At 42.5% G+C, this 14,599-nt stretch overlaps 1 protein-coding gene across 1 annotated transcript in view; it reads left to right on the forward strand.

Moving 5' to 3' along the window:
- cacna1ib (calcium voltage-gated channel subunit alpha1 Ib) overlaps positions 1–14,599 on the forward strand; it is a gene marked incomplete at its 3' end in the record, with an annotated part of 154,744 nt that overhangs the window by 130,644 nt on the left and 9,501 nt on the right. Inside the window, exons 30-33 of the mRNA XM_083905613.1 lie at positions 736–814; positions 1,295–1,416; positions 3,671–4,162; positions 9,945–10,085. Coding sequence (XP_083761739.1) covers positions 736–814; positions 1,295–1,416; positions 3,671–4,162; positions 9,945–10,085 — 834 coding nt within the window. The remainder of the gene's footprint in view (positions 1–735; positions 815–1,294; positions 1,417–3,670; positions 4,163–9,944; positions 10,086–14,599) is intronic.

Raw genomic sequence — 14,599 nt, forward strand, 5'->3', positions numbered from 1 at the left:
GCAGGCATTTAATTGGACTTAAGGATGAATTTATTGGTTGGTGGTGACCAAAATGGACCTCATGAAACATCTTATACCACCTCAAAAATATCGCAGAATCTTGAATCCTTAAAAATGTGGCACATCTATTTTACGATTATTGGAATTCTTCTTATTATTGTTATTTTTTTCCTCAAATGAATTGAGTTTTTGAGGTCCCCAAAACTCGTGAATTTACGCGATTTACGCATCTGTCCTGGTGTAAATGTACATCCGAAAGTCGTAAAAAGGCGAAAAACGTGGAAAATTGGAAGTGGGATGGGCTAACGAATATGAACGTACATGAATGAAAGTTGGTATATGTGTTAATCGTGTCAGGACGGTCCAAAAAGTCAATGGTGACGTTGCCGTAAGTCTGACAGGAAGTCCGCGATCTTGGGCCATATTTTGGGCGATTTTGGCGAATTCGCACCAATGCTATTTGAACGAACTCTGTCCCATCGAGCTTGTTGAGTATCTAATATTAGTATTTACATTTGTTTGGCCATTGATCAAGGTCAGGGTTTTTTAAACTATATCCAAACATATCCCAAAAAATTTTTTTATTGCTAATCTTAACAATTCACGTTAGCTTAGCATAGGTTGTTGTGAATTGCGTGGTTCAAAATGTGAAATTTTTTAAAATGCAATAACTGTATAACAAATATCGAATGTTAACATTTTTTAACATAATGTGAATTCACTTGTTTTTGTCAGGTGGGAAATCTGGGTCTGCTCTTCATGTTGCTGTTCTTCATCTACGCTGCTCTGGGAGTGGAGCTGTTTGGAGAGCTGGGTAAGCTCAATTTTTTTATTTTTTTTTTACTAAATACGCTTGGGTATTATTATGGGATATTATGTGAAAATGTGTCATGTTGTTCCTTAGCAGTGTAATTTCTTGGAAGAGGTCTCTGCCTGAATTGTATAAGAGCTGTTTTGCCGTTTTAAAAAGTTGTTTTTGAAATCATGTCCATCGCAGTCGCCTTTTATTATATTTTCTGTCTGAAAGTCAATCTTTTTTTTTTATCTTGTTATTTCTGACTGAGCTGCTGGGGGGAAAAATATATATTTGCCGTAGGTGAAAATGAAGAAGGAGAAACTCAGATGATGTGAAATTATAATCAATCGACCAAAAATCAATGTGCAATAAAACAAAACAAGAGGATGAAGCTGAACGGAGTTCATCATACTTAGTCTTTCTTTATATATATATCTATTGTGCAAAGATATCAAATTGTCTCTTCTATCTCCTTCATCATCATTCGTCTTCTCTCAGTGTGTAACGCCGACTACCCGTGCGAGGGGATGAGCCGCCACGCCACCTTCGAAAACTTCGGCATGGCCTTCCTCACGCTCTTCCAGGTTTCCACCGGCGACAACTGGAACGGCATCATGAAGGTAAATCAGTTCCTGATGTGTAACAATGTCACAATGATTTATTTTTTAGTTTTCGTCTAATATGTAACACTTTAGATTAGGGAAGTAGCGCTGGGCGCGTTAACGCGGCGCATTTCAATGTGACTGACCGGAAAGGACGATCATGATGTCACGTTTACGTGACTCCCGATTGTAAAAATGAGTCTCAACAGTAAAAAAAAAGCACCATTTACCAGTTAGCTCCATTAGCTGCATTAGCGCGCCTACAGTCGAAAGTTTTGCATTAATTTAGAGACTTATTTTCACAATCGAGAGATATTCCCCGTTAACTAGATGCTAACTAACGTGCATATAAGTAGCATACTTACTATTATTAGTAAATAATATATACAGTAAATACAGTCACGAAACAGCTAGCTACGCTAATGCTAATAGAACATTTTTTTAAATTGCGTTGTGCCTAATGAGATTGCACAGTGTTTGTATTATCTTAGCCCCACGCTAATGCTAATCGTAGCTCGGGAGTTGCGTAAACATGACGTCACGCAACGTCGTCATGGAACGCCGTTTAATGTCGTTAACGTGTCCAGCACTATAGGGAACACATATTCACCGTTAAGTAGATGCTAATTAACGTGCATATAAGTAGCATACTTACTATTATGAGCAAATACTAGTGCAGCACCCGTAGGAAGTATGTATTCCTATAGTGGGAGCTGGAGAAGATTTTTCAGTTATGGTAATGCATGATAAGGAATTTAAAGGCTAACAGTCACGAAACAGCTAGCTACGCTAATGCTAATAGAAAATTTAAAAAAAAATATCATTGTGCCTTATGAGATTGCACAGTTTGTATTATCTTACCCCTACGCTAATGCCAATCGTAGCCTTGCTAGCTTACATTTGGAAACAGGTTGCAAAATATTAGCATGCTAATGCTAAATAAATATGTGCTCGCGTATTGATTTGTGAACACTGAAATAAGGGAGGGTTTCTTTAGAAACAGAATTTTCTTGATACCTTTGCAGCTTCCACGTCACAGGCAGAAGCTGCGATTGTAAATGAAGGTCTTCAGTTCACATCCCATGACTGGACAGTATTCAGACGAGGAGTTAGCGTTAGCTCGATTGTGACCTTCGTGAAGTCAGAAAAATGCAAATGCGCCGCCCGACGAATAAATCCTTTCAAGGTCGTTTGCGCGCGCGAGGATGATTTTGTCTGCTTTTGACAAAATATTTTGGGTGATGTGATGCCTCCTCTCCACTTTCATCGCATCACCTCAATCGACTCTCACGATCACACACACACGCGCGAGAGTATAAGTGAGCTCTTAAAATTTTATCACAGCCCATATCTGACGAATAGTTAATCAGCGCTGATTAGGCTTTTAGAGGGAGCGCGGATGGGAGCGACGTACGTGCGAGCCCTCTGAGCGTTCGGTGGCGCGTTAAATAAAAACATTGCAGCTGAAGTCGGCGTCTTTCATTAAACATAAAGACTTTTTTGTACTCAACAGATTAAATGATATTATTCAGGGAAAAAAAAACAGCGCACGCTCGGATCGGTTTAAACCCTTGAGCTCTAAATTGTTTGTCGTTTATTTTCATTTTCCATTCATGCTTGTGGAAAAAAAATGCACATAATTATCAAGCGAGATGCCAAACACTTGCTTCATTCAGCTTCTGTTTAATGCAACTGTAAACTGAATTATAAATATTCTTTTGACTGTTGGTCAGACAAAACAAAAGGATGTTACCCTGTCCTCTCCTCCACCCATTTCCCCAAATGCTCAGGGTTCCTCCACCCACTCATCCTGTGCTTTTGTCTCAATTTAATATCTGTTTCACCCTTTCTTGCTTTTATTCTTCTAAGAGCTGTAACGATCACTAAATTAAAGGCGCCATACGTAAGAATGTGGCCCAAAAAAACGGTTACCGCATTCAAATTCAAAATACCGCGGTTTTTTAGGTTTTCGTTTTCTGACGTAACTGGCAACCCGTGGTTGCTCGGCAGCTGAGACTCTACTGACTGCGATGATTGGTAGACGGCGGTAGGTGGCGCCACATGCCAAAAACGTGATTTCAAAACATGATTTGCAGTCTGCAAAATATTTTTTTTTAATGCAAATATTTTGTCTGTACTGTTGTTGTTGGTGAGTTCAGTTTGTTATATGAACATTATTCCTGATTCTCTGTGACATATTAGGAGGATTTTATGGCCAGTTGCTTTACATATATTACATAATGCAACGTTAACCGTCTCTCAACCCCTCCAGGACACGCTGAGGGAGTGTCCACCGGGCCGTCCGGGCGGCGACTACGGCTGCCACGCGGGCCTCCAGTTCATCTCGCCGCTGTACTTCGTCTCCTTCGTGCTCACGGCCCAGTTCGTCCTCATCAACGTGGTGGTGGCCGTGCTCATGAAGCACCTGGACGACTCCAACAAGGAGGCGCAGGAGGACGCCGAGATGGACGCCGAGATCGAGCTGGAGCTGGCCCAGGGAGGCCTCTGCTGCATGATGGGCAACATCGGCGCCATCGCCGGGGCGAGCGGGCCGGGCGCGGCGACGGCGGCGGCGGCGAGCGGGCCCGGCGCGAGCGGAATGGTCGTCTCCGGAGCAATCGCGGCGGGTACAGCCGGAGGAGGAGGAGGCGCGAGCGGTTCGGCGATCGCGGCGGCGCGAGAGGGAGGAGACGGCGGATCGGGTCACGACGGACGCGCGCATCATCATCATCATCATCAGTGTCGGCTTTACTCTCCGGCACAGGTAAGAGGAAGTTGTCACACCAAGCTACATTTGTAAAAATGAGCGGAAGAGAGACGGTTATCGTATGGAAAAGTCCGAACGTCAGCCCCAGATTGTTGTGTACCCCTCTGTACGAATTTGTCTCTGAGCGACAGATATAATGACGGAAATAATGAATGGTTATGAACCTTAAAAGGCCTCAGTACCCCGCTCAAAAACGTCTCAACCAGAGAGCGACGCGCAAGTGGAAAAGGGGCTTTGGTGTCTATCCGTCTCATTTTTATTTTCCAGCAGCCCTGAGTTCTCTGACCATTCAGCTTCTAAAGCTATTTGCAGGCTTGCTGCTCCGCATCCACTCTCCGTTTGTATGTGTTTATCCGAGCTTCCTGCTGTGGCTAAAAGGGACGATGAGAGCTTTGTGAGAGTGAATCACTATAATGAAGTCGTACGCCAGCAAAACAAAAAGCAAAACAACACTACACGGAGCGAGATGTTTACTGGGAAGAATCCGGATGTTTGTTGCCACCCTTGGCTTGAACGCAACATTTCATCTCTTTAGATTTCCCTTCATAATTATCTTTACGGCGTGTTCTTCTGGCCAAACATGTAAATCACTGTAGCTTAAAGCACCACACACACACACACAGTGGCCTGGACCTGAGTGGATTCAGTCCAACTTCATCCCATCACTGATTATGTTGGTGTCACCAAAGATTAAGGAAGTGTGTTAAATAGGAATGATGGCTTCACTAATAACGGTGGTGCAGTCAGAACATTTTAATGCACCAGGCTTTCAATCGACCCACTGGTGGCACATTTAGACGCTCATAGGGGGAGAATAAAAGTCAGAGATTGAGGCTATAGGGTTAGGGGCCAGGATAGAACGGAGGTGAAGGTTATAGGGCCAAGAAAAGGACTTGAAGCTATGGTTAGCATAAAGTTGGGAGACAGAGATAATGATGTAAATAATGAATGGTTATGAACCTTAAAAGGCCTCAGTACTCCACCCAAAAATGTCTCAACCAGATAGGAAGACGACTGAGCCACATGTAGAACATGCCTTTATCTCTCTGTCCCTTTGGTTAATCTGGATATTTTACATAAACACTACTGTTCAGAGCAGAGAAGTGGTTGAATAAAAGTCAGAGATTGATGCTATAGGGTTAGGGGCCAGGATAGAACGGCGGTTAAGGTTATAGGGCCAAGAAAAAGACTTGAAGTTATGGTTAGCATGAAGTTGGGGTTCGTGGATATCCACTGTTGGCAGGAGGCGACGCTGAGCGACAGAGATAATGAATGGTTATGAACCTTAAAAGGCCTCAGTACCCCACTCAAAAATGTCTCAACCGAAGAGGTTGACAACGGAAATAATGATTTTTATTCAAAATAAAGAACCAGCAAAACCGTTTTTCACCTGTGCTAACATCATTGTACAAGGGTTTTCTAATCATCCGATCCCATTAGCAAACACAATGTACCATTAGAACACTGGAAATCTCTCTCTGTACACCTATGTACATATCCCGTTAAAAAAAAGACGTTTGCAGCTAGAATAGTCGTTTACCACATTAACAATGTATAGAGTGTATTTCTGATTCATTTAATTTTATATTCATTGAAAAAAAGAGCTCAAAAATAAGGACATTTCTAAGTGACCCCAAACTTTTGAACGGTAGTTTATAGCGTTTCTGAGTTTCAGTCTCCACCTGTTGCGATTTTGTCAGGTATAAGTCCAGCATCTTATTTCCGTATTTTTTGGCAACCGCATCCCTGCAGCGTTCAATTTTATGATTGCCGTGGCCATTTAACCTCTAAAAGGTTGCCGTATTTTCCGTATATATCACTTTTCAAAAGGCAGAAACCGATCCTGCTTTTGATTACGTCTGATCGCTTCCCACGCCGTTTTGAATCCGCGCCCGATGAAGTTCCCTTTCATACTTTGGTTCGTCGGAAAAGGAAATTAACTTTATCATCCGTCTCAAAGGATGACACAACGAATCAACGGGTGAGAGGATAAGGAGGAGAGAACAGAGGGAGAGAGGCTGACAGCAGAGGAGCGAGAACACTCAGTTGAAGATGGTTGCGAGTGGGCGACGGAGTCTGTCACAGTCTCATTGTGCTCGTGGCTCATTGTCTGTCAGCGAAACTGATATTTTTAACCGTAAGCGGAGCGAAAAAACAGCGGATCACGTCTTTATTTATCTATGTGCACCGTGTTTTTTAAATCTCCGCTCTGGTTAGTCAGCAAATTCTGCTGGTTTGGTCGCTTTACGTGCGGATTTCAATAGTTCTGTTGCCACACTAGCATAGCCGCAATCGCAACGTAGGCGTACAAGTAACACCATTTATGTCATAGACATAACATCAGCACGATGTGTCATCAGAGATTAAGGAAATCTTCCTTCTAATATTGCAACTATCAGAAATACTGCATGTTTATGAACCTAAAAAGTCTCAGCGCCGCTCTCAAAAACATCTCGACTAGAGCAGAAGAGAAAAAGGGGGCGTCTGCGGTGGAGATTTATTAAAATATAGACCCTGAAATTGGACAGAAGAAGCTTTGTCAGAGGATGTTTAACATATATAGTGTTTTTTTTGTTGTCATCTTTGTCGTCGACCTCTCTTTATATTGTTCCACTTTTCCGGGGATGTTTTCATGTGGAAGGAAATAAAAAGAACTTCATTACAGCGCAGGAGAACACAGTGTTTATTTTGTGTACACATGACAAACAAACACTTTGAATCTTGAATCTCGTTGCATATTCAAGCAGACGCACTTTCACTTTCGGGCTCTGCCCGTTGCCGACAAGCTAAGATTAACCGAATTCGGGTTCAGTGTTTATGACGGTTATGAATGTGGATGTGTTTTGCGTGACCGTGAATGTACGAGAGCATATAAGTCCACGTTTATCAAATGTTTAATGTTTTAAAAGGTAAATTAGGAAATCTGTCAAAACATTAAAAATCTAAAAAATAGATACCCATTCTATCTTTACTCTTATAGCGAAACATGCTAACGCAGTCCTCATTAAGGCAAATCGACGTATTTCTTGTCTTATTGCTCTGTAGAGTTCGAGTGATCTCGAGTCCGACTAAGCATATACATGCAGGAGTAATCGGACTATGAATCGCATTATCCTGGTTGGTTAGTCTGACTAAGACCAGCTCGATTTTAGTCCGACTAACGTGTATACATGACATTAAAAAAGCCATATTATTGTCTTAGTCTGACTAAAATTGGACTTTAGTGTCTGTTGTATATGAAATTTACTAATTTGGCCCACGATTATATTAAATTAACTTGCATTTCTGTGGAATAACAACAATAAAGTCACTGTCTCTACACTATCAGCTGTGTAGGGCTCAAAGAATGTGAGAGAAAGCAGCTGCTATATAGTGCACTGACTGAAACAAGGTCATGGGCTCCATTTACCACAACCAAGGCCCCCCCGCCACCCCTCCCTCCCAGCATAGCCCGATCAATCAAGGCTGCCTTACCCCTCGCTGTGCATCGCCTAGCACTTAAAACGACGCATACGTGTGTACTGGCTCGCATCGCAAGCCCAGCAGGTGCTGCCAAGGCCTGACTATCGACTGTTAAAGCCCTCTTCACCTGTGGACGCAGCGCTCACGTGGAGCAAGAGCAGTAGAAAAGGAGTTGATTGAGCACTTCCTGGTTTGGTTACTGTCTGAAGATGCAGCAGCAGTAGTAGAAGTGAATGATTTGGGTTTTTGTGTAGCGTCATAAGACGCACTTGTAACAAACACACTAAAAAGTTAATGAACAGTAAAAACCAAGTCTGAATCCCTTACATGACAAAAAAGCCATATTATTGTCTTAGTCCGACTAAAATCAAGCCACTCTTAGTCAGACTAACATGTTTACATGACATTAAAAAAAAGTCATGTTATTGTCTTAGTCCGACTACAATCGAGCCAGTCTTAGTCGGACTAACGCGTTTACATGACATTAAAAAAAGCCATATTATTGTCTTAGTCCGCCTAAAATCAAGCCAGTCTTAGTCGGACTAACGCGTTTACATGACATTTATTAAAAAAAACCCATATCATTGTCTTAGTCTGACTAAAATCGAGCCAGTCTTAGTCGGACTAACACGTTTGCTTGACATAAAAAAAAGCCATTTGATTGTCTTAGTCCGACTACAATCAAGCCAGTCTTAGTCAGACTAACGCGTTTACATGACATTAAAATAAAAAGCCATATTATTGTCTTAGTCTGACTAAAATCGAGCCAGTCTTAGTCGGACTAATGCGTTTATATGACATTAAAAAAAAGTCTGATTATTGTCTTAGTCCGACTACAATCGAGCCAGTCTTAGTCGGACTAGCGTGTTTACATGACATTGAAATTAGCCCAATATAAACGTTTGACATTAACGCCAACACTAATAACATTTGTGTTAGCGTTGTGATGATAAATTACTACTAGTAATAATGATAATATACTGTTGATATAGATACTAAAATAAAACTGTAGTATGTCAGACCAAATACTTAACCTTTCCCCATTTAATTATTTTTTTAAATTAGAGAGAAAAGACAGAAACTCGGAGGGTTTATCTAATTATTCGTCCAACACTGATATTCATCCGTCCCTCTGGCTTGACTTCAAGCAGGTTCAACCTGCCAGCAGTGGCTGAAAAATGACAGCAGCTCCAACAGATTGCTGTTAATTAAACGCAAGATGGAGTCGTTACCAAAAAAAAAAAAAAAAAGGAGAGAGAATCAGGTCAAATTTCAAGCAGGTGAGGAACACATTTAAGAAGACGAGGTGAAGAAAGACCATGTCATTATTCACCATTCACAGGTCCACTGCGCTCCACTCACTGCAACTACAGTGGCCTTCAAGTGTCAAAAAAGGACGTCATTCTTCTTCATTTGTTTCCGTTGGCTTCCACATTTTTGCAAGAATGACCTGGACAGATTTTTTTGATATGAGAGAAAGCACAGAAAACGACTGCAAAAAGTGACAAAAAATGACAATTTAGTGGTGGAAAAAAATGGAAATAAAGGCATAAAATAACTGCAAAAAGTGGCCAGATGACCACAGAAACATAGAAAACAGATATACGGATGTAAAGAGATGACAAAAAATACAGCAAAATGGAACATACAAATCAAAATAAGGACAAAATAGACTCAATACTTCACAAAAGGGACATCAAGAGACATCAAGCAACCACCAAAAGAGACGAGAGACAAAAATCACTGCAAAACAATGCAAACACTACTACAGAGACAAAAAAATGACCGTGAAATGAAAATAAAGACATACAATAACTGCAAAAAGTGGCCAAAATGATCACAGAAACATACAAAATGACCTTCTTATAGTCATTATTTCAAAGTGATTACACAATAATGTACAAAAAAACATATGTACATGTAGTTTATTATAAAGTAAATGCTCTGTATCGTTCTCTGTGACACTCGCTGTACAGTAGCTTTTTCTTGGTAATCAAGATATTATTATTACAGTATAGGCCTAAGTGTACTTTATTTTTTTATTTCGCACAGGGAAAACAAAATTCACCGCTTCACGAGGAGTGGTGTGTCGGCCTATAATGTCACAACCACCTCCAGTAAAGCATTTCCTGTATCCTGTATTCGTCTAATCCACTCCGAAAAATGTAATGGATTCTTCTGCGGGTCATGGCCTCACTCCTACGCTACATTTCGTGGACGTGGTTTTGTTTTGAGAAATCCTGAGGAAGCCGATTCAAACTGATATATATTATGTGTGTATATATATTAATAATGTGTGTGTGTGTGTGTGTTGCAGGAGAGCCAGTGGTTGGACAGTGTGTCTCTGCTGATTAAAGACTCATTGGAAGGAGACATGATCGACAACCTCTCCGGCTCAGTGTTCCACCACTACTGTTCTCCTCCTGTCTGTAAGGACTGCAAGAGTCACCCACAAGAGGTCAGTAGGGGGCATGTGCGCGCACACTCACACACACACACACACACACACACACACACACACACACACACACACACACACACACACACACACACACACACACACTCTGTCTTTCTGTCTGTGCACGTGTCTTGGAAGCTATAAATACCCAGGTTTGTTGACCCTAAAGAAGTCTATTTGCTGTCCATACCTTAAGTTTTTTAAGCCATCTTGGGCCCTTTTTTAAAAATAATTAATCATTTACGCTCCCTCACTTGTTTTTTGCGCTTCCTCAGTTGTATTTGCGCTCCCTGATTTTGTCTTTGCACTCCCTAATTTTTTTGTTGCGCTCCCTCATTTGTTCTTTGTACTCCCTCACTTGTAATTTGCGCTCCCTAATTTGTTTGTTGCGCTCCCTCATTTGTTCTTTGTACTCCCTCACTTGTTCTTTGCGCTCCCTCACTTGTACTTTGCACTCCCTAATTTTTTTGTCGCGCTCCCTAATTTATTCCTTGCGCTCCCTAATTTTTTTGTTGCGCCCCCTCATTTGTTCTTTGCGCTCCCTCATTTGTTCTTTGCGCTCCCTAATTTGTTCTTTGTACTCCCTCACTTGTACTTTGCACTCCCTTATTTGTTGTTTCCACTCCCTCACTTGTAATTTGCACTCCCTAATTTGTTCTTTGCACTCCCTAATTTGTTCTTTGAGCTCCCTCACTTGATCTTTGCACTCCCTCACTTGTTCTTTGCACTCCCTAATTTGTTCTTTGAGCTCTCTCGTTTATTCTTTGCTCTCCCTCACTTGTTCTTTGCACTCCCTAATTTGTTCTTTGCGCTCTCTCGTTTATTCTTTGCGCTCCCTCATTTGTTCTTTGCCCTCCCTGATTTACAATTATTTTGACGGATGTCGACGGAAGAAAAATTGCCAAGCAAGTTCCAGACGGACAGCGACTCCAAGCACGTGACGACTTCCGGTCCATTGAGCTGTTGCTCCAAAACTCAGTAGCCAATCAGCAGGCAGCTTCTTAAGACCCCGCCCACAAAAAAATCAGGGAGCACACAGTCTATTTTCAAACAATAAAATAGAATATTTTTGAATGATTAAATGTATATTTCATTTATTATTATTTTACAAAGTGTCCATATTTGTTTAAATACAATTTTTCTAATGTCAGTTTTTTGGGGGGATGATTGAGGACCTGGCAACATGTGGTTATTCCAAGATATCATAATATGAGCAGATTTGTGAGCAAACACGTTCTTCGATCCCTTTCCTCCATCGCAGCCGTTAATGTGCACGGTTCCAGAATAAACCCCAGGAAAACAGAGACATGAATCAAGGTCATTGAGGAACAAAACATCATAACAAGACAAATATATCCTCTCATGTTAATAATCAGCACTAGGAGACCTGCACGTGTACAATTAGTGTTAATATTAGTCTGAGGCGAATCCGCTCTCTGCTGACCTTTAAGCACATTTTTCAAAGGAAGAAATAAAAACTGCTTTCAAGCAAGAACAACAACAACAAAAAAAACGTAGCGCACGGATGAGGAGCGCGGTATGAATTACAAAGACAGACGGTGTAATTACAGTCAGTGCACACACAGGAGCTTTGCTGTGTGTGTGTGTGTGTGTGTGTGTGCAGCAACAAACAAACAACGCATTGTAAAAAAAAAAATCATCTTGTTTTCTGTAAAGTACTGCTTTTTTTTGGGACCCCAGATACGTAAAAAGGTACAATTAAATATTTAATAGTTTAAGCAACAACACGAGTCACTCGATGTGCGCTTCGGTAATTGAGGCATCCGCAGAGGAGTGCGTCGCGCTTCGGTCTCGCGGCCGCAGCCGTTTGCGGACGCTCCGTCGAGCACATTGAGCTTTCTGGACACACAGCGATCACAGAGTCACTGCAGCAGGAAGGAGTCCTGAATAATCCATCGCCTGCACTGCAGAGGAGAAGTGACTGTAGTGAAGAAGCTGCGGTATCTTCCATTTAAGTGTTTTCGACAACAAGTCTCTTTTATTACCTCGACCAAGGAGGTTAAAAAAAACAAGCTCGGGGTCGAAACCCGTGGACCTTTTTTGTTAAATCATGTGGCGACGCATGAATAATGTCGTGTTATTGTGATGCACGTGGTGGCTTTGGGTAGAAAGTAAGGTAGGAAATCAGCTACAACCTCATAGTTATTTTTTTAGGCACTTCATTGCATTATGGTGTTGATTTTTTTAGCTAACATTCTTAATTTCTTTTGGCCCTTTTCCACTATGGTCCTGGCTCGCCTCGGCACAGCACGGTTTGGGTTGCATTTCCACTAGCATAGTGCCGTGCCGTGCCGGGCTGGTTCCGTGCCGTGCCGGTTCCGGTATGGTCCTGGCTCGCCTCGGCACAGCAAGGTTTAGGTTGCGTTTCCACTAGCATAGTGCCGTGTCGTGCCGGTTCCGTGCCTTGCCGTGCTGGTTCCGTGCCGTGTCGGTTCTGTGCCGGTTCCGGTATGGTCCTGGCTCGCTTCGTCACAGCAAGGTTTAGGTTACGTTTCCACTAGCATAGTACCGTGTCGTGCCGGTTCCGTGCCGTGCCGGTTCCATGCCGTGCCGTTCTGGTTCCGTGCCGTGCCGGTTCCGTGCCGTGCTGGTTCCGTGCCGTGCCGGTTCCGTGCTGTGCCGGTTCCGTGCTGTGCTGTGTTGTGTTGTGTCGGTTCCGTGCCGTGCCGGTTCCGTGTCGTGCCGGTTCTGGGCCGTGTCGTGCCGTGCTGATTCCGTGTCGTGCCGTGCTGATTCCGTGTCGTGCCGTGCTGATTCCGTGTCGTGCCGTGCCGTGCCTTGCTGGTTCAGTGCCGTGTCGTGCCGGTCCCGTGCCGTGCCGTGCCGGGACACAACACTATATTATGATGTGATAATAAAGTGAAAAATAAATGATTATTTGCTTTGGTGTCCATATTTGATCAAGATTACGGATTTGGGCGGCCATGTAATATTCAAAGTCCCGTTTAACGTCGTTTTAAGCAAGTTTTGCATAACCTCCGCGACATCTGAGCAAATCGGGATACCGCGCCATGATGTAAGACGGTGCCACTGTCTCCAAAGCTAACGGATACAAATCATTGTAGATAAACTACAGTTGTGCAAGTTAAGCCTCTGAGCTCTTATAAGTCTTAATAATAACAATAATAATATGTAAAACATGCCAGAAAAAAGAAAGAGATTCAGGCTTTTTTGGGAGGGTGAGGGAATACACTGTGTCACTAAGATAGAGTGTGTGTGCAGAGGTAGAGAGAATCTGTGTGCACTATATCACATTAGCCACGCTGTATGTATATATATATACGTGTGTGTGTGTGTGTGTGTGTGTGTGTGTGTGTGTGTGTGTGTGTGTGTGTGTGTGTGTGTGTGTGGATTGCAAACAGCTTTGAGAGCCAACGACTGGGTCTCAATCCCATAAATGCACCACGGCACACACCGTACGCTTCATCTGTGTTCCCAGGTCAATATGAGAACAAACAACATCCACACACGTCCTCTTCTATTTCCCTCCAGGTTGTTTGTTTATGGCTCAGCTCGCTCGAGAAATGACATGCATTCATTTATTGGTGTAGTTATCCCCCAGATGCTAGTTCATCTATTTATTAAACCTCTAGATATGTGCAGTATATACTGACTTTGTCTTGTTCCGAGCCGTGTGAGTTCCCCGCTCGAATTACAATATATATGAATATAAATAAGTGAAGTTTGCAGCAGAAAACTGTCCATGTGAGTTATATCACTTCCCCCCCCCCCTTTCCGTCGCAATCGAGACAATGTAGAGTGATTTATTAGTATTTTCATCGCTGTCGACCGCAAATTGGACACAATTTATGTGCATTCTTCATATGCAGATGTTTCCATCATGACGGTAATGAGCCCAAAAAACCAGTTGAGGATTAATTCTCATTTAAAAAAATAAAAAATAAAGTTTATCCGTCACAAAACAGATGGCGTGCATTGGAATTATTTATACATCATCGGGTTTTTTTTGTTGTTTTTTATTGCACAAAATGTTGTCCATCCGTCATAATCATCTACTTACCTATAGGTTCTCAAACTATGGTGCTCATGCCTCATACTCAAGTGCCCTCTAGTGGTACATTAGAGACGTTCTCTCTTACTCTCCAACGGTTTCTGACAGCTGAGAAGACGCACGTCAAAGCCAAACACGTGGTTATTACGGTCATTTCACATCGCCACGCTTTCGGGAAGCCGGGAAATCGGGAAGTCTTTGTCGCCATAGTTGGACTTTTTCTTTTGGCACATTGTGAGACAAATACTATAGTTCATAAATATAGTCCATGCACAACAGGCAGTGGTTTTCTAAATAAACCTTTTTCCCTTCATTTTAAGTTGTCAAATTACGTGCTGGTTTCGTGCCGTGCCGGTTCCGTGCCGTGTCGTGCCGTGCTGGTTCCGTGCCTTGTCGTGCTGGTTCCGTTTCGTTTCGTGCCGTGCCGTTTCGTGCCGTTTCGTGCCTTGCCAGTTCGGTGCTGTGCTGGTTTTGTGCCGTG

Source organism: Microchirus variegatus (assembly GCF_963457635.1).
Source record: "Microchirus variegatus genome assembly, chromosome: 19".
NCBI lineage: Eukaryota > Metazoa > Chordata > Actinopteri > Pleuronectiformes > Soleidae > Microchirus > Microchirus variegatus.